Raw genomic sequence first — 26,274 nt, forward strand, 5'->3', positions numbered from 1 at the left:
GAACTCCGCACGTGTGCGTCTCGCCTTTGTATCGGCTCGCGCTCACGCGACGACTTACGTCTAGCCTCTTATAATTTTCTTTATCTCGCGCTCTTAATCGCAATTCAATAAATTCGCTTTCCGTGAATTTATTACCTCGGCGCCAATCTATCTACACGTAATCGTTACCGCTGGAGTGCAGGGATTCGCGCTCGCGGCAATCCCGGCTCGCGCTCTCAAGATCTCCGTCGTCCGCGGCAAGATCTCCGACGGCCGGGTAGATCACTCATCTACCTTCAAGATTTCCGACGGATCAGCCGGGTCAAGAAGATTTCCGCTCGGTTACTAATTTCTCTGCCTTCAGCGGCGCGATTGTATTTTTTTTTTTTGTGTTTTTTTTTGTAAATACAGTGAGTTCCTTTTTCTGTCGTTTTAATTCTTCTGGCTCTTTTTTCAATACCTGCGATCGGCTCTCCATCTCATCCCCGCTCAATCGATCACGCGTCGAGCTCATTGCTGAGCAAATCTATCTTTAAACTAACGCGATCGCGCCAGATCGCGTACAATCTTGAATATATAACTTTAATAAGTTCATTATACAGAGTGTTTTACCACGTAAAATTAAGCTTTAAAAAACAAATATTTTTATTAAAATGATGGCTCTCTACGCGGAAACGAACGTTGCACCCATCAACAACAGAACAGGTAACTGACTATTCTGTTTTAATTAATGAACATCATTAACAGAAACTTCATGTACTTGTGTGCACCTTTCAAACAGAATATTTATTGTTCTATGCTTGGACAGTTTATTACTGTTTTGTTTGTTATACTTTGTTTGTATACCAACACTGCAGTGACAATTAACAAGATTTGTAACACCCCGTATCCCTGCGAGTGACCAGACACGCGATCCGCCGCGACGATCGGCGAGTCGACGCGTGCACGAGGTCCGGCCGGGGTGTCAGTGGAAAAAGTAAATGTTGATGCGGTATTTCTCGGCTATGTACATTTATTTCTAGTGATCTATTTACAACGTCTATTTACATAAGCGCGTGCGGGAACGCGCGTACCGCACGTGCGGTGACAGCTCGGCTGTTTATCAGCGCGGTGAAACCGTCGCGTGAGTTTAACGCAGGATTTAGCGTGGGGCCCCTAATCGGAACGCGTTGTTCGGCGACGGGAGTGCGGGGGCAACCGCCGAGAACTCTCGGCGGAGGCAAAGCACGCTTTACTCCGAGATTGCGCCGCGCTCTAGGAAAACCGGCTAGGCGGTTGGAGACGGGGCCGAGGCCTATGCCACAGAATATACCAAGAACACTCGGTGGAGGCATAGTACGTTTTACCCCGCTTGTACCCTTTTAGTGGCGGTCGGTCCCGGAACCCGCGAGATAGGAGTCGAGTCGCGGGCAAGAATTCTTGGCAGAGGCCGAGAACACTCGACCTCTGTGCTATAGCGACTCTAGGTTTGTCCAGAAGGTGCTACTGAGCGGAGACCCGATACGGTGCTCGGTAGTTCGGTAGACTGGTCCGGATCGCTCTGGATCTTGCCTTTTTATATTATATTTTGCGTGGCCCGGGGCGTCCGGATTCCCGAAGGTTGACGTCGCAGCGCTCGTCGCGGGCTCGATCGTTATTATTTTGCGCGCGACGCGGGCGGTGTGCTTATCTACGAATGCGCGAGTTTTCGCCGTGCGCTAATGTTCGGAGCGTATAAAAAGGGTCGGGGCGCATTACGCCTCTGTTCCCGTCGGACGATGGTCGGTCCGGCGGGCCGGTCGTTGTTCGCTGAAACGAGGTAAGCGATTACCTCGTTACAGATTTATATTTTCCTTAATACTTGAGTCAAATATATTATGTAACAGAATTATTTTTATCATAAAATTTTTGTAAAAACATTTTTAATATTTTAAATAGTTTTGAAATATGTCGAAAAAAATATACAGCAATTTTAACTTTAAGAGTTGGTTGCATCCTTTAAAACCAAATATCAGCAGCTAATATTATTTTTTTAATTTATCTAATATCCATCCCTAAATGTGTGCAAAGTTTCAGATTTTTTTAATTTTTTACTTCGCGAAATTCCTTTATTTGCTGTGAGAACTACTGCTGCATTCGATGAATTACTTTATTTCGGAAGTGAATTTCCGTACGCAAACTCTTCTTTTTTTGGACCTGTTCTCAGCGCAGGTGACGCACCTCCTGAAGCAAAGTCTTCATCGCGGACACGTCCGTCGAAACAGAGTTCTTTTGACGAGCGCGATTATTTTTTGTTGTTTGTGTGGCCATCCAAGACAAATTTCTAAAATGTTGTGCTCGTGCTCGTGAATCGTGCACATGCCCGTTTTCTCACTTGCGGCTTTCAAATTCATGCTTGTCCCATTTCCTCACTCTCACTTGCTCGCACTCGTCACACCTGCTCTGTAGAAACGAAAAAAACTCGAATTTATAGAAGGAATCGAAGAATTTAATACATCAATAACCTTTACAATCGCACCAGTCAATATCCCAGGTAAAACTTACATACTTCCATAATTACAGCGGCCCATTCCCTACCAACTGAAAACGAGCAAATCAACTCTTGAACATCTTCAACGTACAGGTTGCCAATTTCGCACGTGTCATACTTTGCGTCGAGCTCCGCGCAGCTTGCCAACCCAAGGAACGACAAATTTTGATCCGGGTGCAACAGTATCCATCGATTTTTTCAGTAACTTTTTTACAGTGCAAAATACCAAAAAAATATTTTAAATAAATTTTGTTTTTTTTAATACAAACTATTTAAATAAAAAAATTGTGTCCCATTCCATTAAAAATGCGCGTGTAACGAAAAAGCAGCGGTATTTTGAATGTGATTTTCCTACTTACTGACATCATAAAACTTAAATATTAAAAAAAAAGAAATATAGAGCAACAATTTTCCTTCTCAGAAAAAATTAAAAACATTAAAATAGACAAATATTTCAACTTAGAAAAAAATTTAAGGTAAGGTTGTTATCGTAAATATTTACCACATTTTAAAACATTTTCAACAGTTATTTTAATAAAAATAAAATCTGTAGACGTAAAAGCGACAACAAAACGCAGGATGAGTAAGCGCGATAAACGGTAGCAAATATTCCCGCTTACCACGCGCCTTCGCTAACATTAGGTAACGAGGTAATCGCCTACCTCGTTCCGGCGAACAACGACCGGCCCGCCGGACCGAACATCGTCCGGCGGGAACAGGGGCACGGTGCGCCCCGACCCTTTTAAACGCTCCGAATGTTAGCGCGCGGCGAAAACTCGCGCCGTTATAAACAAGCGTACCGTCCGCGCCGCGCGAAAATTAATAAAAATAGCGTCCGCAACGAGCGCTGCGACGTCAAATCCCGGGAACCCAAACGCCCCGGGCCACGCGAAATATCATATAAAAAGGCCGGATTCAGAGCGATCCGGACCAGTCTACCGAACTACCGAGCACCGTACCGGGTCTTCGCTCAGTAGCAATGCGCTGGACAAACCTTAGGAGTCGCAAAGTATAGGGGTCGAGTGTTCTTGGTCTCTGCCAAGGATTTTTGGCCGCGACACCGCTTCCTTCCTCACGAGTTCCGGGACCGACCGTCACAACGGATAAAAGCGGGGTGAAGCGTGCTTTGCCTCCACCGAGCGTTCTCGGTATATCCCGTGTCGTACGCTCCGGCCCCATCTCCAACCACCTAGCCGGTTTTCTACGAGCGCGGTGCAATACAGAGAAGAAGCGTGCTTCGTCTCAGCCGAGCGTTCTTGACGGTTGCCCCCGAGCTCCCGCTCACGAACGACGCGTTTCTCATTAAGGGCCCCGTATTAAATATTGCGCGTTAGATTCATGCGACTCGTGTTGTACAGACAAACGTGCGAAAACCTACCGTCATCGCTCATGCGACAAGCGCCGCGTCATATTAAACCAGTGTAAATAGACTGTTACGTCAGGAATGGAAGTATTTTTAAAAGGTTGATTATCGCTTCTCGGTAGCTTAGGAAAAGGCTCGAGAGCAGGTAGGGAGGAGAGAAAGATTTTGGAAAGTGACGTAACAATTGATGCTTGCGTGGCACGTGCTTTGGAGTGCCACGCGTACACGCGCTAGGAAGGGTTTGAGTTAATTGTGAGATAAAGTTAGCGCGTTATTTCGGTTCTTTTTAGGGAAAGAAATTTAATTCTTATTTCCAGGGATAGAACCAGAGGTAATTTTTCGTAAACAAAGGATATTTAGGTTATTTTGAAATAATTGATTTTGGATTTTCAATTATAAAAATTGATAAATTTAATATGTATGAAAAAGACGGGTTTCAATTACGCGAAGTCTATATTTAGTTCTCGTACAAAAAAAATGTTTTGAAACGCGCGACAGTGTCGCAAAAACTTAAACGTGCCGCACGCGATCTATTTAAGACATCTGTCTTACAGTACTCGACGCGTCGAGCGATTGACAGACTGAAACTATAACGGGGAATCCGCACGCTGCTTTAGAGTTGACTGTGCGGCACGGAAAAATGCCGCTCCTTTTATACCGCGAAACGTTCTCGCATTTTCTGGAAAGTGCCGGCGCCGGAAATACGTCACGGTGGAACGATCTCGATCGTTCCAGACGAATTTTTACCGGCATAACGATGAAAAATAGAAATTAATTCGAGGTGACTCGATATACACCAAGTCGCGCCGAAAATATTGATGCCGCGGCTAGCGACGAAGCCAGCTGTTCGGCACGCGAGCGCCGCGTGATCAACACGGCACCGGCTCGCTACGCTGTGACAGCGAAAATATTTTCCTTTTCCCGAACATCCCGCCCGCCTCGCGAATTACCTAAAACAATGTCGTATTGACGGATCGATCGAACAAAGGTTAATTCGCGATTTAAACGTCAGGTGAGATGCGCATATGCTCGGACGACACCTCTCCGCACAGAGATGTGATGCAAGCGCTGGAAATGAGATGAGATGGAATCACATCACAATAAAGCTACATCGCAGTGCAGCCGGAACAATGCTGTGATGAAAATACAAAAGAAAAATGAGATCACAAAGAAGAATAATGGAACGGACAAATAACAAAAAATTAATTAATATCAATTAACGCAAGTAAACCGGAATTCTTGAATGTACAATGCTTCAATTACAAAACGCAAGAATTTAATTAACCGGACGGTCCGAAAACGGTTCGTCGCCAACAAAAAGCAGAACGATCTTGACGACAGGCCGTACCAAGGAAGAGGCCGCAGTGCGGACAGTCACCACGCGGATGTGGCCGTCGTCTCCCGGATGCACCTCCGTAATTCTCGCAAGAGGCCAGCGCGCAGGGGGGAAACTCTCGCACCGCACCAGGCACAGTTGCCCCACCTGAGGCGGGGAGACGGGAGTTGCCCATTTTGGTTGTGAAGCGAGTCCTTGCAAGTACTCGCCCAACCATCGACGCCAAAATTGATCGCGCATCTGCACGACTAGCTGCCAACGCGACAAACGGCCAGTAGGAACGTCCAACAAGGTGGGCTCCAGAACAGCCAGTGGAGCAGATTCCACCAGGAAGTGGCCCGGAGTGAGGGTCGAGACATCGTCCGGATCGTCGCTCAGGTGGGCGATGGGTCGTGAATTCAAGCACGCCTCGACGCCGGCCAACAGTGTGGTCATCTCCTCGAAGGTGAGAGTGGCGGTCCCGACTACCCGTCGAAGATGATGCTTCACCGACTTGACTGCCGCTTCCCAAAAGCCTCCGAAGTGGGGAGCGGCGGGGGGATTAAACCGCCAGGAAATGTGCTCTGCAGCCAGAACCCGATGAATACGTTGGGCCTCACGACTGCTGGCTCGAAACATCTCGCACAGCTCTGCCTCCGCAACTGCAAAATTTGTCCCGCAGTCGCTGTAAACGACTTGCGGAAGACCACGCCTGGACACGAAGCGTCGCAGCGTGGCCAGAAAGGCCTCGGACGTGTAGTCTGACACCACTTCAAGGTGCACTGCACTGGTGCACAGACAGACGAACACGGCAATGAAGGCCTTGTGGGCCTTCTGTCCACGGCCCTTGCCGGCCCGCAACAATAATGGCCCGGCGTAATACACGCCAATGTGCTGGAATGCTCGGGACGGCCTCACCCTTGCCGAAGGAAGGTCCGCCATGAAGGGGGTCGGGGCCGCCGCCCGCCAGCGCACACATGTCACGCATCGATGAATTGCCCTCTTCACTGCGGCTCGGCCACCAGGAATCCAAAATTGTTGCCGCAGGAGGCCCAGGGTTTGCTGAACTCCACCATGAAGAGCTCGAGCATGGCAAGATGAGATCAACAAGGTACTCAGATGCGAACTTCGTGGCAGAATGGCAGGGTGCTTCTCGTCGTACGACAAGAGAGAATGCCTCAGACAGCCGCCCACTCGAAGAACACCCTGAGAATCTAGAAAAGGAGAAAGCTTGTGACATCCGTGAGCCCTAGGAAGCGCAGCGCCAAAAGCCACAAGATGCACTTTTCTCTGGAGTAAGGCGGCCTGAATCCCGCGCACCAAGGCCAGTAGCGCCTCGCGCAACTCGTCGGCCGAAAGGTCCGTCGACTCTGTGCGAACATCGTCTCTTCGGCGCCATCGGAGGCACCAGGCCACGACACGAGTCAGTCGTGAAAGCGATGAAAATTGGCCAATCCATTCAGACTCCTCCGCATCAGAAATACCGACCAAGACATGCGCGGAGATCCAAGCCTCGGGAAGATCCTCCTCCGCCACAACCTCATCTCCCGTCTCAAGGCCAGCGTCAGCGGACAGCCACACAGGGCTCCGCCACCACAAGGACAAGTCCACCAGCTCGGAAGAAAACACTCCTCTGGAAGTACAGTCCGCAGGATTCTCGATGCTCGCCACATGATGCCACCTCGCTTCCGGCAGCGTGAGTTGAATCTCCGACACACGGTTGGCCACGTAAGTAGTCCACCGTGACGGGTGACGTCGGATCCACCCGAACGTCACGGTCGAGTCCGACCATAGGTGGACGGAATTGCCCTGAAGATCGAGAAGGCCTCTCACATGCGCCACCAACGTCACCAGCAGCACCGCGGCGCAGAGTTCCAATCTCGGCAAGGACACTTGCTTGAGAGGAGACACCTTGCTCTTGGCGGCCACCAAGGCCACCGTCCAACTTGAAGTACTGCTGAGACGCGCTCGGAAATAAACAACGGCAGCGTACGCCCGTTCCGAAGTGTCGGCGAAGCCGTGAATCTCGACCTCCTGAAGGCCTGATAGCTGCATCCACCTCGACACACGCACCTCTTCAAGCGCGGCGAGATCACGAACAAAGCCGCGCCAGCGATCTCGATCGTTGTCGTCGAGCGGGGCATCCCAGTCGAGGCCAAGCAACCAGAGTCCCTGAATAAATATTTTCGCGCGAATTATGGCAGGCGCCAGCCATCCCATGGGTTCGAACAAACGTGCCGACTGTGACACCACGGTGCGCTTCGTCACGATGTCTGTGGGCTGAGTGCGCACACGAAACGAGAAGACGTCCGGAACGGGATGCCACTGCAGGCCCAATGCAGTATGACAGTCCTGAGGAGACCACGAGCGCACGCCTGGCCGCGATAAGTCGCCCGACGGCACTTCTCGCAACAAGTCATCGTCGCTGGCTGCCCATTTTTTTAGCGGGAATCCGCCCGCCGTGCACAATGCCCGCACGTTCTTGAAGACCGCCGCCGCCTCCTCCACGGAATCTCCGCCGGCAAGAATATTGTCGACGTACGTGTCGCGCTTAAGAACCGCTGCGCCCAAAGGATAACGCCGTCCCTCATCCTCCGCCAGTTGAATCAACGTACGAATGGCTAAAAACGGAGCACAGGCGAGGCCATACGTTACCGTGTTGAGTTGAAAAGTGACCACCGGAGAGTCTCGGTCAGCACGCCACAATATTTGCTGCAAATCGCGATCCGCGCAATGCACCTCAATTTGCCGATACATCTTTTCGATGTCGGCCGTAAAAACCACGCGATACCGACGCCAGCGAAGGAGCACGTCCGAAAGCACGGGAAATAAATTTGGCCCCGTGAACAGTTTATTGTTGAGCAATTCGCCGCCGCTCAACGCCGCCGAGCCGTTGAAAACGACTCTCAGTTTGGAGTCCGGACCTTCCCCCTTCAACACCCCATGATGGGACAAATAACAGGCCGCAGTCGGAACCTCGTCATCGCTCACGCGGGTCATGTGGCCCAGCTCCTCGTATTCCCGCATAAACGCCGAGTATTTTTTGCGCAAGGACGCGTCCCGATCGAACCGACGCTCCATGCAATGCAGCATTCGGAGAGCGAGCGCTCTGGTAGGCCCCAGATTCGGCAACTTGTCCGCGCAGATCAACCGCACCAAATATCGTCCATCCGCCTTGCGTCTGTGTGTTTGCGCGTAATGCTCCTCGCACTTACGATCCTCCGGAGACGCCGCCCCGGCCGCAGGCATCACCTCTTCCTGCTCCCAGAAACCGCGAATCAAAGCAGCGAGTGAGTTATCCGTCGCACAATGCAAAGTCACCGCTGACGAGGGCGCAACCACACCGCCCACTGGACCCGACACAATCCAGCCGAAAGCCGTCTCTTGCGCGATGGGATCTCGGGGGAAACCGCACTCCCGAGCGCAAAATCATTGCATAAACGTCCGCACCGAGCAAAATGTCCGTTGGATCGGCGGACATAAAGTCCGGATCCGCCAACGGTATCTCCCGAAGATGGGGCCAGTCGCGCGCCACCGAGCTGGCCAGTCCAGCATAAATTGTGAGTCGCGGCAAGATAATCGCCCGGCACGATATCTCCGCTCCCTCGCATACAGGCATTATTCGCAACGCCACTACGCCCCTCGCCGTGTCACACTGCCGTCCGCCAACCCCGAAGATCGCGGTGTTTGATCGATCGCACGACAAACGCAATCGTTGCATCAGCGCCTCGGTGACCATCGACGCGTCCGAGCCCTGGTCGATAAGGGCTCTAACGCGATGTTCGTTGCCGAAATGATCGCGCAAAGTAACCCGCGCCATAGCAAGGAGGACGGTTCTCCTCCCCTTCGCGAAGTGGCACGAGGCGGACGCGTCAGCCCTGTCAGCGGCGGAAGTACTCACGCTCGCCCCCGGCTTCGTCGCCTCATGGAGAGCCGTGTGGTGCTTGTCGCTGCACACCGTGCACGTGCGGGTCGAGAGGCAATCGACCACCCTGTGACGTCCCAAGCAGTTTCAGTAGAGGCCAGCCTGTACCACGAAACTCCTCTTCTCCTTCGGCGACTTCTTTTTGAATGCCTCGCATAGCATGACGAAATGGTCCCTGTGACACAGCGTGCATCTGTCACGCTCGGCCTTCGTCTGCGCCGTCTTCGCGAGATGAGAGCGCACAGGCTTGGAAGAGCGATTTCCGCTCTTGGTATCAGGCCGCGCTCTTTCCACTTTGACCGCCTCCAGAATGTGCAGTTGCTTCTCCAGAAACCTCTTGAGCGTGGCGTACGACGGAGTGTTGGACGAGTCACCAATACTCGCCTCCCACTCCCGCCTGGAGATCGGATCTAGCATCTCCACGGTAATGAAGACGAAGAGATCCTCGCTCGAGTGTATGGGCCGACCGATACTGGCCAATGATCCCACCGTGCTTGTCATCGAGAGGAAAAGCTTCCTCAGCTTCTCCGCCGACTCCGTCTTTAATTTAGGCAGCGAGGTGTACGCTGCAAACGCCGATCGCACCAGCAAGCGCTGATTGTCGTAAAAGCTCGACAACGAGTCCCACGCCCTCGCAAAATTATCCTCCGTCGTGGAAAATTCACTAATCAGTGACGCGGCTTCCCCCTTTACACCGACCTTGAGGTAGTATAATTTCGTGACGTTGGCCAAAGCAATGTCGTCCACGATCAGAGTTTGAAATAAGTCGCGAAAGGACGGCCACTCTTCATATCGCCCTGAGAACTTCGGTATTTCAATCTTAGGAAGAGTCGTTCGCGAAGGTGCGGAAATCACGGTTCTCTGCGGTCGCTCGACTTCCCGATCCGCCGTCAGATCTTCCTGCATCTTGAGCAGCTCTGGTCGTTGATCAAGGTACACGCTTTCCGCGACGTCTATGACGCTAGTAAGATGGTAATCGTGTACCTTTAATTCGTTCCAGTGTGACCGTCGAAGTTGATCGTGAAGTTCCTCGAATCGATCCCATTTTTCATCCAAGGTCACAATTTCAGAAGCTAGCATTGGGCCAGTTCTTCTGGCGGTGCCGACTTTCTTGACATTTGCCACTGTGCAGCTCATGCGACCCTGAAGTTCACGCTGATCCTCAATAAGCGCCTCCATCTTTGCGATCGTCCGCTTTCAATGCACTTGTTACCGTACCGCACTGTAATTCTTACGTATCCGGCTCGAAGGACCAATAAATGTATGAAAAGACGGGTTTCAATTACGCGAAGTCTATATTTAGTTCTCGTACAAAAAAAATGTTTTGAAACGCGCGACAGTGTCGCAAAAACTTAAACGTGCCGCACGCGATCTATTTAAGACATCTGTCTTACAGTACTCGACGCGTCGAGCGATTGACAGACTGAAACTATAACGGGGAATCCGCACGCTGCTTTAGAGTTGACTGTGCGGCACGGAAAAATGCCGCTCCTTTTATACCGCGAAACGTTCTCGCATTTTCTGGAAAGTGCCGGCGCCGGAAATACGTCACTGTGGAACGATCTCGATTGTTCCAGACGAATCTTTACCGGCATAACGATGAAAAATAGAAATTAATTCGAGGTGACTCGATATACACCAAGTCGCGCCGAAAATATTGATGCCGCGGCTAGCGACGAAGCCAGCTGTTCGGCACGCGAGCGCCGCGTGATCAACACGGCACCGGCTCGCTACGCTGTGACAGCGAAGGTATTTTCCTTTTCCCGAACATAATATTAGTTAAATACATTTAAAATATAAAAACAAATTTTTCTTTTCTTTATGGATCTTAAATTAGCTGATTTCACTAAAAGGTATCAATTTAAGGTTTAATTAATGAAAGAATTATTGAGAGAAAATGATAAGGCATCACGTCTCATTCTTTCTTCCGGATCTCTCCATACGTCACTTTAAAGATTCTCGCAGTTTCTCTGACCGGATGGAGCCTCACTCAAGTTAAGGTTTTGATTGTCACCATTTATTGGCGGCATATCGCAACCTCTGACAAAAGGAAACCCTTTAGCCGAGTCGAGTTACCGGAGAACTCGGAGGACTCTAGAGAGATACTGAATTTGCGAGATGCGAACGGCACCCTGACAGTTCCCTCGTTATTCACTTTGAAGATATTTAGAATTTTTAATTTAGTGGAACCGTTTCGAAGGGGAGGGGAAATATGGAATAAATAAATAATGAGACTTACTACTTGTTGTTTTCTAATTTCCTCGGACGAGTCCCTGGTTCCCCTTTTATTCCTTGAGATTCACAATTATTTTACAGAGTCACTTGTTTTATCAAAACTCAGAGAGCAATGAGAGCGAGTCCCGCCGAAACACGCGGTTTTATAACCTCGGAAAAGGGGAGGACTAGCACCGAATTTTCATTTTTTAAAAGTCAATGTTCTTATTTGCCAGCCGTGTCCCTCTACTTTCCTTTTTCATAATTATTGGTCACTCACATCTCATCCCTTCTCTGATTTTCTTAGGCTCTAAGTTTTCGTCCTTAGGTTTCTAATCCATGATGAGGAGTTCCCGATATTTATTGGCTTGAGAGAAAAATTTGTTTATACAAGCTCCGCCCTCATGGCTGCCCCCTTCCAACCTTCCAGAATATTATTAACAATTAGAGAAAAATTGTTAAGGGACCCTTTTCGTTATCGCCGGGTCGTGTTTGTTTGTAGGACCCGACCGCGTATCATATTCTTACAATCGCAGGACTTTCGCGCCTTTGTTTTGCTTGTATCTCGGATCCACGGTATAACTGCGATCTCAAGTGTTTCACTTATCGCCAGATATTCGATATTGATTCTGAATCGTTTTGGGACCCTCTTAGTTTAATGTCCCTTGAAAAGTTTTCTGTTTAGTTTTCCGTCGGCATCTGTAGCATGATTGTTCTAAGTTTAATTTAAGCATTCGGCGGTAAAAATTTCTAAGTATAAAATTATTTCTTCTAGAAGCTTGGAAGTTTTCTCTCGTCACCAAATATTTACGGTTTACTCCTTTTTATCTAATTTATCGATCGCGTGTTGAAAGAAGGAGATGTGGAGTCCGAGGACGTAACAAGACCGTGTATATAGAACTATATTCAGAATAAATGTAAATAACCAAATAATAGATCGCATTGAATTTCACTCTTTCCCGCAGACGCCCTGGTCGGGCCTCGTATACGCGACGATTCGCCGATCGCCACGGCGGGTCGCTTGACCGTGTCCGGCCACATGGTAGAGAGCAGAGGGGTGTTACAACTACTTTTTTTTATAGTACTCACTGCCGTCTGTCGTGTGTTTACTTAACCCGCGCTACTTGTCTCTCTTATGTTTACAAATTAAAATTTTTTTCTCAATAACAATTAAAAATTTTACAAAATAATATAGAACTTTTTATTTCTTTTAATAAGTTTTATCTATCACCAAAAAATTATTTGATGGTTTGAAACACCCTGTATAGAATCAATTCTTTAAAATTCGCTTACTATATTCGAGTTGCCACATGGCTAGATATGTTTCAAATTCAACATCTTAATTTTTTTTATAAGAATTCTGAAAACCTAGAGTGTTTGTAATTTTAGATTTCTTTTTTGGTTTCCTTCTATCAGCGTTCGATGGGTATAATACTCTTTTTATTCTAACGTTTACTACGTTGTTACGCGACGAAAAAAGGAACTGTGGAGTCAGAGACGTAACACTTATTTAAATTTAATTTTTAATACAATTGTACAAATATCTATACTGACATATCTTATTATCTATGCTTCGATTACGAATAAAATAAAATTGATTTTTTATTAAAACTATAAAAAAAATTAATTATTGTTTTGTATACAGGGTGTCCCGCACCATGTGTCAATGCTTCTAGGGATAAGTAGATATCGGGAATACAAATTAAAAATTCCAGTGCCATTTTGCAAAATTCTCAATAGTTATTGAAAAAAAAATTAATTTGTCTAGCGCAAGAGCGGCTAAGAAGCACGCGTGAGTGAGCGCGACAGGCGACGGCGCCATTCCTAGCCATTCGCCTGTCGCGCTCACTTGCCCGCAGCTTCCTTGTCGCTCTTGCGCTAGACAAATTAATTTTTTTCTCAATAACTATTGAGAATTTTGCAAAATGGCACTGAAATTTTTAATTTGTATTCCCGATATCTATTTATCCCTAGAAGCATTGACACATGGTGCGGGACACCCTGTATATACAGGGTGTCTCAGCCCATGTGTAAAATCCTATACAGATAGGTAGGTCTTGAGAAGATAAGTAAAAATATTTTTTCTTTAACGTTTTGAAAAATTCTCAATAGTTATTATGAAAAAAATTAATTTGTCTAGCGCAAGAGCGATAAGGAAGCTACACGTGAGTAAGCGCGATAGGCGACAGCGCCATTCCTAGCCATTTGCCTGTCGCGATCACTAGCCCGCAGCTTTCTTGTCGCTCTTGCACTAGATAAATTAATTTTTTTCTCAATAACGGTTGAGAATTTTTCAAAATGTTACAGAACTTTCTTATTTATCTGTCTAAGACCTACCTATCTGTATAGGATTTTACACATGGGCTGAGACACCCTGTATATTTACTTAAATGAGTATTTTATTTAATGTCATAAAAGGAAAAAGTATATGAAGAATTATTAGAAATTTATGGCACAAAAACTGTACAATTTGCACCAATTAAATACAACGATGTACAATATATGCAATATTTGGATCAAGTTATTAAGGAAACAATGAGAATTTTTCCACCTGTACCTTTAATTGGACGAAAAGTAATAAACAATATAAAACTAGGTTTGTACATTTTATATAATTTTATATAAACAAGCAAATACATATTTTTTTATAAGACTTATTTATCTTAAAATAATAATTTAGATTTAAAGATATAAATAATAAAACATCGATTTTTTATTTATAAAATGTTACATGTACATTGGTTAAAAAACATTATTGACAAACATAGTTGACGTTAAATGAATTTTTTCATACTTTAATTAAAGTAAATTTTATTTTATTGTAAATTAGTTTATGTACTCTTTTGTTTTGGGAATACAAATTAAATTAGACTCTTTTTTATTTAAGGTTTATTTTTGTTCTGACAATTTACAATGCCACTAAAAGTCTTTTGTCCACGCTTTGATGTAACTTGCGTCCGTAGACCTTCTCTAACGTAGGCTTTACCAAAAATTGACTTACTCTGTTTTTCGCTTTATTTATCCGACCTTCTATATTCTCACTTTTAATGCCCACTCTCCTTTTTTTTTGTCCCTACCTTAACTCGTTCCTGATTTTTTGATACTCTTTCTCTACTTCGAACCGACCTTTAATAGTTGATACATTCCGTCTGAGAGTGTTCGCAATTGCCGACTCGGCCGGTGCTAACATTTGTAAAAATTTAAAAGTACTTCAGAAATATCACTAAAATTTAAAGCAAAGTTAAATTTGAAATAATTACGAACATTTAAACACTGCAGAAACATGGCCTAAATAGTTGTGAAATATTTGTGTGATATCATTGAAAAATTTAATATTTTAAATAAAATAATGTTTTAACATTTCCAAAACATTACTTGCAGTGTAGAATGTAGGCAAATAAAAACATCCACAAAAATAAGAAATTACCTTATTTTTTATTGATTATGTAATTTTTTACTATGTATGTAAATGCTTTGTTCTCGATACGGGTACATTTTGCAAACCTCCGCTCAATTTACAATCTTTGTTATCCTTCTTATTTTCTTTTGTATTAGATAATTCTATAACTACTTTTTCTACATAAATAAAAATTACTACTGCTACAAAGCTTGCTACTGCGTAACTATTATTTATTACAACTACAAGTTTGCTATTTATAAAAAGAGAGAAATACCACACTCATTCACGATTCTCTTCTCACTCACACCTAGAAATTTTCTCTTCCGGCGCATTTTCCATTATTTCTTTTTCCTTTTTATTCATACTGTAACGACCTAAATTTTACGCGCTACCGAATAGTGGCCTAGCGAGCTCGGCCCGGGACGCTCGTCGAGATGTCAGGATTCGATCGGTGTTTAGGTTCGTAGATGCATTGAGACAGATTTAAACTTAACAAATTAAAGACTTATTTTACTTAACTTAAGGAAAGAATACAGAGACGCACGACCTCGTCGCGTCGGCGCATAAACTGTGCCGCACGATAGCTAGTGATGCGTACATAAAGTGAAGATATAAAGATTGACGAAACGGTCGCGGAGACGATACGAAAGGTACGTACACGTGATTAAGCGACGGCGGACGCGTTAACCAATATTTTACAAAGATACACCGAATCTCGTCGATGCGGAACGAACGTTTAATATACAGAAAAAATACGCGGATTATCTATAGCTGTACGGCAATTGTTTACAATTCGGAATATGACAGCGGGTTACAATTTAAAAACCGGCGGCGCGAGAACACTTATATACACGCGGGTATACGCGGGACAATCTGTGGATAAATTTCGCGTGTTGTGCAACAGGGTCAGGAGTGGATGCACCTGGCAAGGCGTCGCGTAGCCGAGATTCCCCTGCCGAGGCGGAGTGCACTTCACCTCGGTATTGGTGACGGTGCGAAGGGAAATCGGTGGTAGGTTGGACACCGGTGACCGAGAACCGAGAATTTCTCAGAGGAGGCAAAGTGCACCCCACCCCTCGAGCTGGTCGTTGCCAGTGGTTCCACCCTGAGTACCGTGCGGAAAGATTCAGCTCCTGGATCTCCTGGTCGAGACAGAGATCACTCTACCCCGGTGTCCGCTTGTTGAAGAACAATCTGGATGAGATGCTTACTTGAAACAAGCGGATCGAAAACGGTCCCGCTGAGCTCCGGCATCGCCTTTTTATACCTAAAAAGGAATGATGTCGGAGTTCCGGGGCTCAGCGAGGTCGGAGCCGCACTTGATCGCGGCGCTGAGGCTTCGCTTACGGCGCGGTTGGGAACAACGAGTCTCGGTCGGTGCCGTCGGCGCTTTCGGCGGCATTCAGATTAGCTCGGTTAAGGGGAAGCTAAACCTTCCTGTTTTACCACCCATTCGTATTTCTCACTATTTTTCTAAACGGCTGAACGGAATAAAAAATTCTTCTTCAGGATTATAGTACGTACTCTGGTGAATCGTGGTGTGGTCAGTTTGATATAAGAAATAGAAAAAAATATTTTTTTATGTTTTCACGTGCGAAACATTCACTTATTATATACGTTACATCGTTTAGACGCATGAACACAGACCAGACCACGCTTCTCGGAACATCAAGGAATAGAATCGCGTAATTGAAATTATAATTGATAGCCTCGCAAAAAAAAATAGTGAGAAATACGATTTAGCACAATATGTACGGGTCAGCAGATGCTATTTTGGTAAAAATGTCACGAAAAACGAGCAAGATTACTTCCGGCGTCACAGAATAGATGGCAGTGTTGTACATACATGCGTTCATATAGAAATAACAGACCTTTGCCAGTTTGCCTGCTTTGCCTATCCTGTCCTGTCCATCTTGATGACCATGTGCAAAGAGAAATCATATTTCTTATAAATAAATTGTTACAGCGTAATAACAATTTATTTATAAAAATATATTTCTCTGCACATAGTATTATAAAAAAATTAAAAAAATTATGAGTACATAACGGGACTCGAACCGGCGCTCGCACGGTCGTCAAATTAGCAGGCCCGCTGTTAGCCGTTGCGCTACAGAGATACTTTATTAGTTTAGACTAAGTTACTGGTACTTGTATAATAATAGTATCATTTGAACATTTACAAGAAATGTATGTAATAATCAGCTAAATTACTAAAAGATTGAGTATTCTTGCTGTTAAATTCACATATTTATTCTAAATGTTAAAATGCTACTGTGTCAAGTATCAACTATAGTACTTTCTACTTATAAAAGTCATAACTTATTCATTTATGTATGTAGCTGATACCAAAAGTAAAATATGTATAATATATACATTTTTGCAAACGTATTGTACATATATTTCTCGTGGTATTAGGTACATATATGAATTGTTACAAATGTTATTACAAAAACTGAATATATCCCTCCCGCTTTCCTTCTCCCTCCTCCTCTCCCTCTCCCATCTCCCTCCCCCTGCCCTCTCTCATTCTCCCCCTTCTCTCTCCGTCTCCGATCCGCACCTCTCTCCCTCTCACCCTCTAATTCTCCTCTGAAACTCTGTATACCTCTTAGCCATCTCTCCCCTTCTCCATCTTCGCTTAACACTTTTTCCACCCAATCCCCCCAATTTCCCTAAGCTCCCCATCTTCCACAATCCTCCCACACATGCTCCCACGTCTCTATTTCTCTTCCACATACCCTGCATAATCTTCTCTCCTCTTTCTTCCAATAATTGTTCCCCCTCATTTCTTCTCTCAACCTAAATCTAGCCATTCTTCTTCATCTCCTCTCCTTCCAATCCATCTTCAAGTATTTTGGCATTCCTTGTTCCTTTATTTTTGCATACCACTTGTTATACTTTGAATTTTCTTTTTCTCCCATCCCTCTCCTCTGTATCTCCTTATCCTTCTTTTCCATTTCCTTCAACCATTCCGTTCCATTCTTCGTTTCTCCTCCCCTTCCCATTCTCATCATAACTTCTTTCCTCTCTTCATAAAAATCTTTTCTTTCTCTTTCCCATCCGGCCTCTGCTTTCCCTCTCTCCTCCCTTTCCTTAATTTCTTCCCAGCATTTTCTCGCCAAAACGTTTCTTCTTCCTTCTTCTAATCTTTTTTTAAATCCCCATGCCCTTCTTCTCATTCTTGTTCTTAATTTGTCCCTCTGCATCTCCTGCATCACCGTATATCCTGGTGTTACTCTTCTCACCCCTAATATCCACTTTACATATCTCTCCTGTATTCTCTCCATTTTCTCTCTTTCCTTTCATCCGAATATTTCCACCCCGTATGCCATTACCGTCCAAATCAACCTGTCGAATAACCACATTCTTTTTCCCCATTCTCCTCCAAATTTTCTTTTTCCCATACTCCATACTCCTCCCATCACCGCCGCTGCTTTCCTCGTTCTTTCTCTCACTTGTTTTTCCTGTCTTCCATTCCTCATTAGTATATATCCCAAATAATTATACTCACTCACTTCCTCTACCGGTTTCCCTCCCCATCTCCAATGTACTTTTCTCTCTCTTCCTCCCCCCTTTCTGCATCTCATTATTTTTGATTTTTCCACGTTTAATTCTAATCCTTTCCTCCTCAGATATTCTTCCAATCTCCTCATCATGCTTCTCATGTCGTCCTCTTCTTCTGCCATTAGTACCACATCATCCGCGTAACTCATTGTATATATTTTTTCCCCCTTTATCTTCACTCCCCCATCCTCCTTTTTTTAATTCCCTTTCCAAATCTGCTATCAGTATATTGATTAATAGTGGACTCAAAGGACATCCCTGCCTCATCCCTCTGCCCGTCCAAAACTCCTCCCCCTTTTCCCCCCTCACCCTCACTCTGCATCTCGTTTCCTTATACAACTCTTTGCATCTTCTTATCATACCCTCGCTTATTCCTTCCCTTTTCATACACTCCCATAACACCTCCCTATTTACCCCATCAAACGTTGCCTTTAAGTCCACGAAAAATAACGTTAATTTGCCTCCTTTCTTATTCACTTGTCTATTTATCAAATAGTTCATGATATATACATTATCCAATGTTCCCATTCCTTCCCTAAAACCCGTCTGTCCTTCTGCCAAATTTTCTTTCTCTTCTACCTCCCTTTTTATTCTTTTTCCCAATATCGTTGCGTATATTTTATAAAGTGTTGGCATGATCGTCACTCCTCTGTAATCTTCCACTCTGTCTCCCTTTCTTTTCTTCTTCACTGGAACCTCTATTCACTCTTCCCACTCCTTTATCCATTCTTTTCCTTTTCATATTTTCATACTCATTTTCCAGATCTATTCTATCATTTTTCCCCCCCCATATTTCCACACCTCTCCTGGAATTCCATCTCCTCCTACCGCTTTTCCTTCCTTTACCTTCCTTACTGCGTTCATCACTTCTTCTTTACTTAGTTCATTCTCGTCCATTTCCTCTCTCTCCCCCTTTTTCCCTTTACCACTCTGTATTCTACGCTCCCCATTATGTTTCTGAAGTATTCTTCCCAATCTTTCATTACCACATTCTCTCCTCCTAAGCCTCCCTTTCTTCTCTTTCTTCCTAATAGATCCCATATTTGCTTCTCCGTCTTTATTCCTTTCACTTCCTCTATCCATCTCTCTACTTCTTTTCTTTTCTTCTCTTTACATAATTCCTTATATTTCTTCTTCTCTCCTCTGTATTCCTCCCTTTCTCTTCTTCCCCTTCTCCACTCTCTTAATGCCTTTCTTACCTTTCTTTTTTCCTCTCTACATTCCTCGTCCCACCATCCTCTCCTTTGCTTGTTCTCTCTTCCGTTTTGTCCCTTTTCTAGTATTTTGTTAATTTTTTTCTTCATACTCTTCCACTCCACCATCTCTCCTTCCTCACTACATATTCTTTTTGCTTTTTCCTTAAATTCTTCCTTCCCTTCCTCGCTCCCTCTCCATTTCATTATCTCTCCTTTTTTTCCTCTTTTTCCTTTTCCTCCTTTTTTTTCCTTCTATTTTTACCACCACTGGGAAGTGATCCGAGTCGATCTTCTCTGCTATTTCCATCCCTTGCATCTCCTCCCACGTTTCCTCGTTTCCTAGCACGTAGTCTATTACCGATGTTCCTCTTGGTCCCTCGTATGTCTATTTTTCTTCTTCGTCTTCTTCAAGTCCTTCGTTCATAATAAACCAGCCCGTTTTTCCAATATTTCTATCATTTTTCTTCCTTCTTTATTTATTTTCCTATCCAACAATTTTTTTTTTCCTCCTCCTCCTCCCCCTTTTCTTGTATCCTCCTTCCCTCACTCCCCGTTCTCGCATTGAAGTCTCCTCCGATTATTGTTTTCCCTGTCTCCTCTCCTCCCTCCATCCAATTTTTTATCTATTCCCATTTTTCATCCTCCTCTTCGTTCATGTATACTCCAACTAGATTCCATATTTTATTCTAAATCTTTATCCTTTCCACCATAATCCCCTCTCTCTCCCCTTCTCTTCTTCTTTCATTTAATACTTCTATCTCTTTTTTTATTTCTATTATCATTCCTCCCTTCGCTCTCCCTTTTCTGTTCTTTCTGCTGGCCCATTGCTTTCTTCATATGTACTCTCTCGGTAACATTCTTTCTATTCTCTTTCATTTCTTTTCCTCCATCCACGTTTCCAATAGAAACATAGCGTCCCACTCTTTTAACCTCTCCCAAAAATCTCTATCCTTGTTCTCTAATCCCGCCACATTCCAATATGCTATACTCCATTTATTTTGCCTATCTCTCTTCTCATACACCTCCCTCCCTTCTTCCCCCCCTTCTTCCTCCCTCTCTCCCTTTCCCTCCTCTTCTCCTCTCGTCTCTTTCTCTCATTTCCTCTCCTCTTCCTCCTTTCACATCTCTTCTCCTTCTTTTTTTCTATGTCACCCTTTTCTCCCTCCCCTCCTCTCCTTCCCCCTGTTCCTCCTTCTTTTTTCTGTCTCCTCTTCCGTTGACCAAGTCCTCCTTATGTTGGTTCCACCACCACCAGATCCCGTCTATATTAATTTTTTTTCCACTTATCCACACCTTCCTTCCCTTCTCTCTCTCCTTTCTTGCTACCTCCCTTATATCCCTTTCCATTTTTCTTTCCTCCCATGTTCTGTCTTCCTGAATCCATATATTTGTTCCCTTTAACTTCTCCTTATTTTTCATTATCTTCTGTTTTTCCATCTCATTCTCCATTTTAACTAAAATTATCCCTCCTTTTCCATCATTTCCTTCTCTTAACTTCCTTATCTCTTCCACCTTTATCTCTACTCCTAACTTTCTTATTATCTCCTTTATCTCTCCCTCCATTTTCTTCTTTCTTCTGTGCTTTTCACTCCTTTTACTACTATATTTTTTCTCCTTTTTCCCCTTTCCATCTCTTCATTTTTTCTCTCCAATCTTTCTATCTTATATCTCACTTCCTCATATTCTCTCTTTCCCTTCTCTATCTTCCTCTCCAATTCCTTCACTTTCCCTATCAATGCTTCTCTCTCTACCCTCCATTCCTCTTCCTTCCTCCTCATTATCTCCAAATCTTTTTTTATTCCTCTATTATCTTCCTTTAACTCCTTGTTAAAATATATGCGCTTTAAACAATAATTATAAATTTAACTTTAAATAAGATTAAATCAATTCACAAATAAATAATTCTTAGTAGACCGGATACGCTACGTGACTTTGTATCAATTAGATAAGCAAGGGAATAAACCTCTTAAGACAAAGGTCCGGGAAGCCCCTTTCTGTCCCAAAGATAAAACTAATATCGGGACTACCTCACTTGAAAAAGAGTCGTCGTCGGGAACGGACGTACCACATATTGAAACCTCCTTAAATACAGTTCTATATTCTTTCATGTTATTTTATAAAGAGTGTGTAAAATCAAAATTAAATATATATACCAGTGTTTGTGAAATAAAGAGTTATTATTACAAAATTATCCACGCGCCCAAAATAATTTTACACTCCTTTATCTCTCTTCTCATCTCCTCTCTCATCTCTCTCACTATCTTTAGTATTTTCCCTTCCGTCTCTCCTTTGCCTTCTGCTTCCTCTTTTGTGGCTCTCTTCTTTATCTCTTCTAATTTGCACTATTTCGTTTTCATCCTCTCCTTCTTTTTCCTCCCTTTTCCTTTTCATGAATTCCTCTATCCCTATCATACTCCCACTCCTCCCTCTACCCCTCTTTAATATTTCTTCCTGTCTCTTATCCATATTTACTTTTTATCTCAATATGTTTTCCTTTTCCTTATCTCTCACCTTGTCTTTTGTTCATCCGTTCTATACCTTTTCCTCTGTCGTTGCTTTCTTCCTTCTTCTTTTCAATCCTTCCTTTCTTATTATCTCTTGTCTTGTTCTCTTTCCTTCTCCTTTCCTAGTCACTCCCTTCTTACTCCGCCAGTTTTCTTACTTTCACTCCACTTCTGCCTCCCCTTCTTCCTTCCTCCCCTATACCCTCTTTCTATTCTATCCCCCCTCTCCCTTTTCTGCCCTCCTCTTGCTCTTCTTACCCACTTTTACCTTCTCACTCACACCTTTTTCTTTCCTATTTACTTCCTAACCTCAAAATCCCGCTCTCTTCTTTCTATCCCTTTTTCTTTTCACCCTTTTCACCCACGCACTTCCCTCCAATCAACCCTTCTACTTAACCCCCTCCGCACAATCCTATCCACCCCTTTCTTACCCTCTCTCTCTCCACTTTCCTCTGCCTCCACTCACACTTCCCACTAACCAACTATAGCAATAGTACGTCGCGTTTCGGAAGCGAAAGTCATGCTTGCTATTAGTAAGGTGAACAAATTTATACTTAGCGAATATCCTTGTCTTACTTTTTTTTCCCGTCCAAAATTTCTCTCCTTTTTTTCTCTCACTTTTACCTTGCTGATTGTTTCTTTCAATAGCTCCTCGCATTTCATCACTTTCTCTCACTTCCATCTTTCTTATTACTTTTATCAGTACTTCTCTATCCTCCAAGTCAAACGCTGTTCTCATATCTACAAATGTTACCACTATTCTTTCCTCTTTTTACGCCATTTTCTAATTTTTCAGATAATTCAACACATACACCTGATCGAATTTTCTCATGTTCCTTCTAAATCTCGTTTGACTCCATGACAGAATCTCCTTATCCATCACTTTTTTTCTCAATCTTTCTACCAGGACTGTCACATAAATCTTATACGTCGTCTATGCCAAATGTTATGCGAATAATAGAAATTTATTGCCGAGTTTTATTAGTCACAATGCACACGGCATGATTCTCGGAACGTCGCCCTGAACCCGATATCGGCGATGGTTCATCTTTCCGTGCCGTGCGCTTTTCGTTAAACAGTCGTTGCATAGCCGTTACTTAATACGGATGGAATCAAATAAAGACAACTTTAATTATTATACGAGAAACTTTTATTTCTCTCGTCTCCATACACAACACCAATGAAACTCCCCTTCCACCTTCTGCCTTTTCTGCCTTATTCTTCTTTACTATCGGCACTATTACTTTCTCCCTTCACACCTTATTACAAATCTCTAATAACCACTTCTTTACTTTTCTCCCCCCATTTTCACAATTTATTCTCAATTCCGTCACTTCCCGGCACTTTACCTTCTTTCAATTTTCTAATTACCTCTTCTATTTCTTATTTTTTTTGTTAATATAGCAAAAATCAAATTTAAGATAGGCGCTATAGACGCAAGCGCACGCAAATTGTTTTCTTTATTTCTTGCGCTACTATCTTTCTATAGTTTTTAAAGTCTCGCTCAATCGTTATTACAAGCCACACGTTTATTTTACATTTTCTTGGCGATTATAAAATATATTTAGTGCCAGCGAATTATAGGACGTATGTCTCGTATTTTTTTCCTCTTCCACTATTTATTAAGTACAGATAGACTCAAGAAGAGGAATAATATAATCGTAGCCTGTCTTCCACAAGTAAAAATTTGTTATTTTTCAATTTCCTTTTTTTTCTTCTTTTTCTATTCCTTTTCTCTCTTCTCCCACTCACTTTCTACTCTACTGCTCCCAACGTTTCTTTCAAATGTCTGTTCTATTTCCGTATTTCAATTTTCTCATTTAATTCTTTACACTATTTTCTTCCCTTATTTATTATTCTCTATATTCAGTCTTCCGCTCTCACTCTTTCTATCTTTTTCTCCCACCTATATCCCTTTATTTTTTTCTTTTTTGCACAATTCCTTATATTTTTTCAACCTTTTTTTGTACACTTTGCCGTCTTCTCTGCTTTTTTTTATCTCTTCAATTCCTTCTTTACTCTCTCCTTTATTGTTTTACACTCACTATTTCACCATCTTTCTTTTGTTTTTTTCCTTTTCTTTTATTCTTTCCTCCTTTTCTCTCTTTCTATCTTCTCTATCATCACTTTCATTTTTATTTTCAGCTTTTTTTAATTTTTCTTGTTCTATGTAATTTTTTACATTTATTTATGATTCTTTTTTTTTTAGGAAAAGTTACTTTATCACAAGGAACAAATGTTATCATAAACATTATTAATTTACATAGAAATGAAAAATATTGGTCAAATCCGTTAACATTTGATCCAGACAGATTTCTTCCAGAAAACATAAAAAATCAATTTTATTGTTGTATGCCTTTTAGTAATGGACCAAGAAACTGTATAGGTAGGTATAAATAATTGAATATATTACATAAAATTAGCATAAAATTAATTTCTATATAATTGTCAAAATTACAGGTATAAAGTATGCAATGATGTCTATGAAAGTTATTTTAGCCACGATGGTACGAACATTTGCTTTTAAAGTAAACAAAAGCATTGACTTAAAAGAAATAAAACTGAAATCTGATTTAACCTTAACTGTTGAAAAGCCTTTAAAAGTTATAATAGAAAAACGATATATTTAATAAAATAATATAAGAGTATTAAACTGTAAACAATATAAAACTAAACGACTATACTTTTACACATTATACATAAATAAGTAAAACATATTATTATGTTGGTGGATAATCTTAATATAATATTTTAATCAATTTATAACAAGTTAAATAATTCAATAAAATTTATTTTAGTAAACTTTAAAAGTTTTATATTTGTTATTTTTTAATGTATTTACTACCTAATTAAATATCTTGTTTAAGTATAGTAACAAGTGAACACGTGTTTTAACTCCCTACTTAATATGAGATGTACACCCAGACAGCACCCAATATTTATAATAAATATTCGTAAATATTTCTTAATATTTTTTTTTATTATTATACAAATATTTTATACATATTTCACATACATGAGAAAAGGAAGAAATAAAATAATTACTTAAAATATTATTAAAATATAAATTAAATATTTTACACAATATTTACGATAAATAAGAAATAAAGATTTGCAGTACTATTTTGTAAATATTTATTTTTAATTATCATAAATATTTTATAAAAGAATTAGTTTATATTTAAATAATATAATAAATAAAGATTATATCATATTGTTTGAAATGCCATCTGTTTACAAAGTACAAAACTTGCACTCGGCTGAGAGTACACATAATAAAGGAAAAATGTATGCCTACATTCGTACGCCTACATATTTTCCGCTAAATTTTAGTTGTCATTATGAAACGACCGTAATTCTTGGGGCCGCGAATATCGGGCCAGCGGGGGGTGTCCGAATGTGCTCGCCGGGATGACAGGATTCGCGATAGAATTATTAGGTCCGTAAATGCATCGAAACTTGAGTGAACAATTAATTGGTTGTTTATTCAATTAAATAAATAACAATAAGACGAACGCGTGATTGAGACGTCGCTGGAAAGAACAATGAAATACATAAATTGATAATGTGACGGTATTGCGGTAATCGTAGCGTTTCTGCGCCGGATCGATACGACGGTTATCGATACGCGGATCTTCGGCGGGCGAACCGTTACAATCTTTTCGGCAACCGCCTAGATAACGCCCTAACGGATCGCGTGGTTAGCGGTGCGAATATTTCTCGTGGTCGCGAGCCTGGGCGTGGCTTTGACGATGTACGCGGCGCGGGACGCGGTGGGCGCGATGGATCATAGATCGCGACGTGAACGCGGTTTCGGAACAGCTGAGGATGGAGCACCTGTCCGTTGTTGCAGTAGCCGAGAGTTCTCGGCCGAGACGGAGATCTCTCCACCCCGGTTTTGTGCAACGGTGCGAAAGGAAAGTCGCCTCAGTAATACGATCGTAGACACGGGATCAAGATTACTCGAAGGAGGCGAAGTGCGCTTCACCCCTCGAGCCGGTCGTACGGATCGAATATTACTTTCGGCTAGGAGACTTCTATTTTAGCAAGCGTCAGGAGTGCCTGACCGAGGCGGAGTGCGCTCTACCCCGTTGGTCTGCTTGCACTAGGAGTCGGTCGGTCCGGATGTTCGCTGTGAGGCGAACGGAACGAGAACGGTGCGCGGTTTTACCAAATTCACCTTTTTATATGGAAAAGACGACGGCCGGGGGTATCCCGGCACGTGGCGCTTGACGGAGTATTCCGCGGTATCGAACGCGGCGTGTTCGCTCGGCCGAGCTCGGGGCCGCTCGTGTAAGTCCGTTC

General features: G+C 43.1%; 1 protein-coding gene and 1 pseudogene across 1 annotated transcript in view; one reads left to right on the plus strand and one right to left on the minus strand.

Moving 5' to 3' along the window:
- LOC139113909 (cytochrome P450 4g1-like) overlaps positions 1-24,973 on the plus strand; it is a 51,585-nt gene extending 26,612 nt beyond the window's left edge. Inside the window, exons 5-7 of the mRNA XM_070675357.1 lie at positions 13,724-13,901; positions 24,179-24,355; positions 24,430-24,973. Of these exons, the coding sequence (XP_070531458.1) occupies positions 13,724-13,901; positions 24,179-24,355; positions 24,430-24,599 (525 nt within the window). The 3' untranslated portion in view covers positions 24,600-24,973. The remainder of the gene's footprint in view (positions 1-13,723; positions 13,902-24,178; positions 24,356-24,429) is intronic.
- On the minus strand, positions 17,074-19,352 carry LOC139113784 (trichohyalin-like; annotated as a pseudogene).
- Positions 24,974-26,274: the final 1,301 nt, after the last annotated feature.

The sequence above is a fragment of the Cardiocondyla obscurior genome, linkage group LG03, assembly GCF_019399895.1.
Source record: "Cardiocondyla obscurior isolate alpha-2009 linkage group LG03, Cobs3.1, whole genome shotgun sequence".
NCBI lineage: Eukaryota > Metazoa > Arthropoda > Insecta > Hymenoptera > Formicidae > Cardiocondyla > Cardiocondyla obscurior.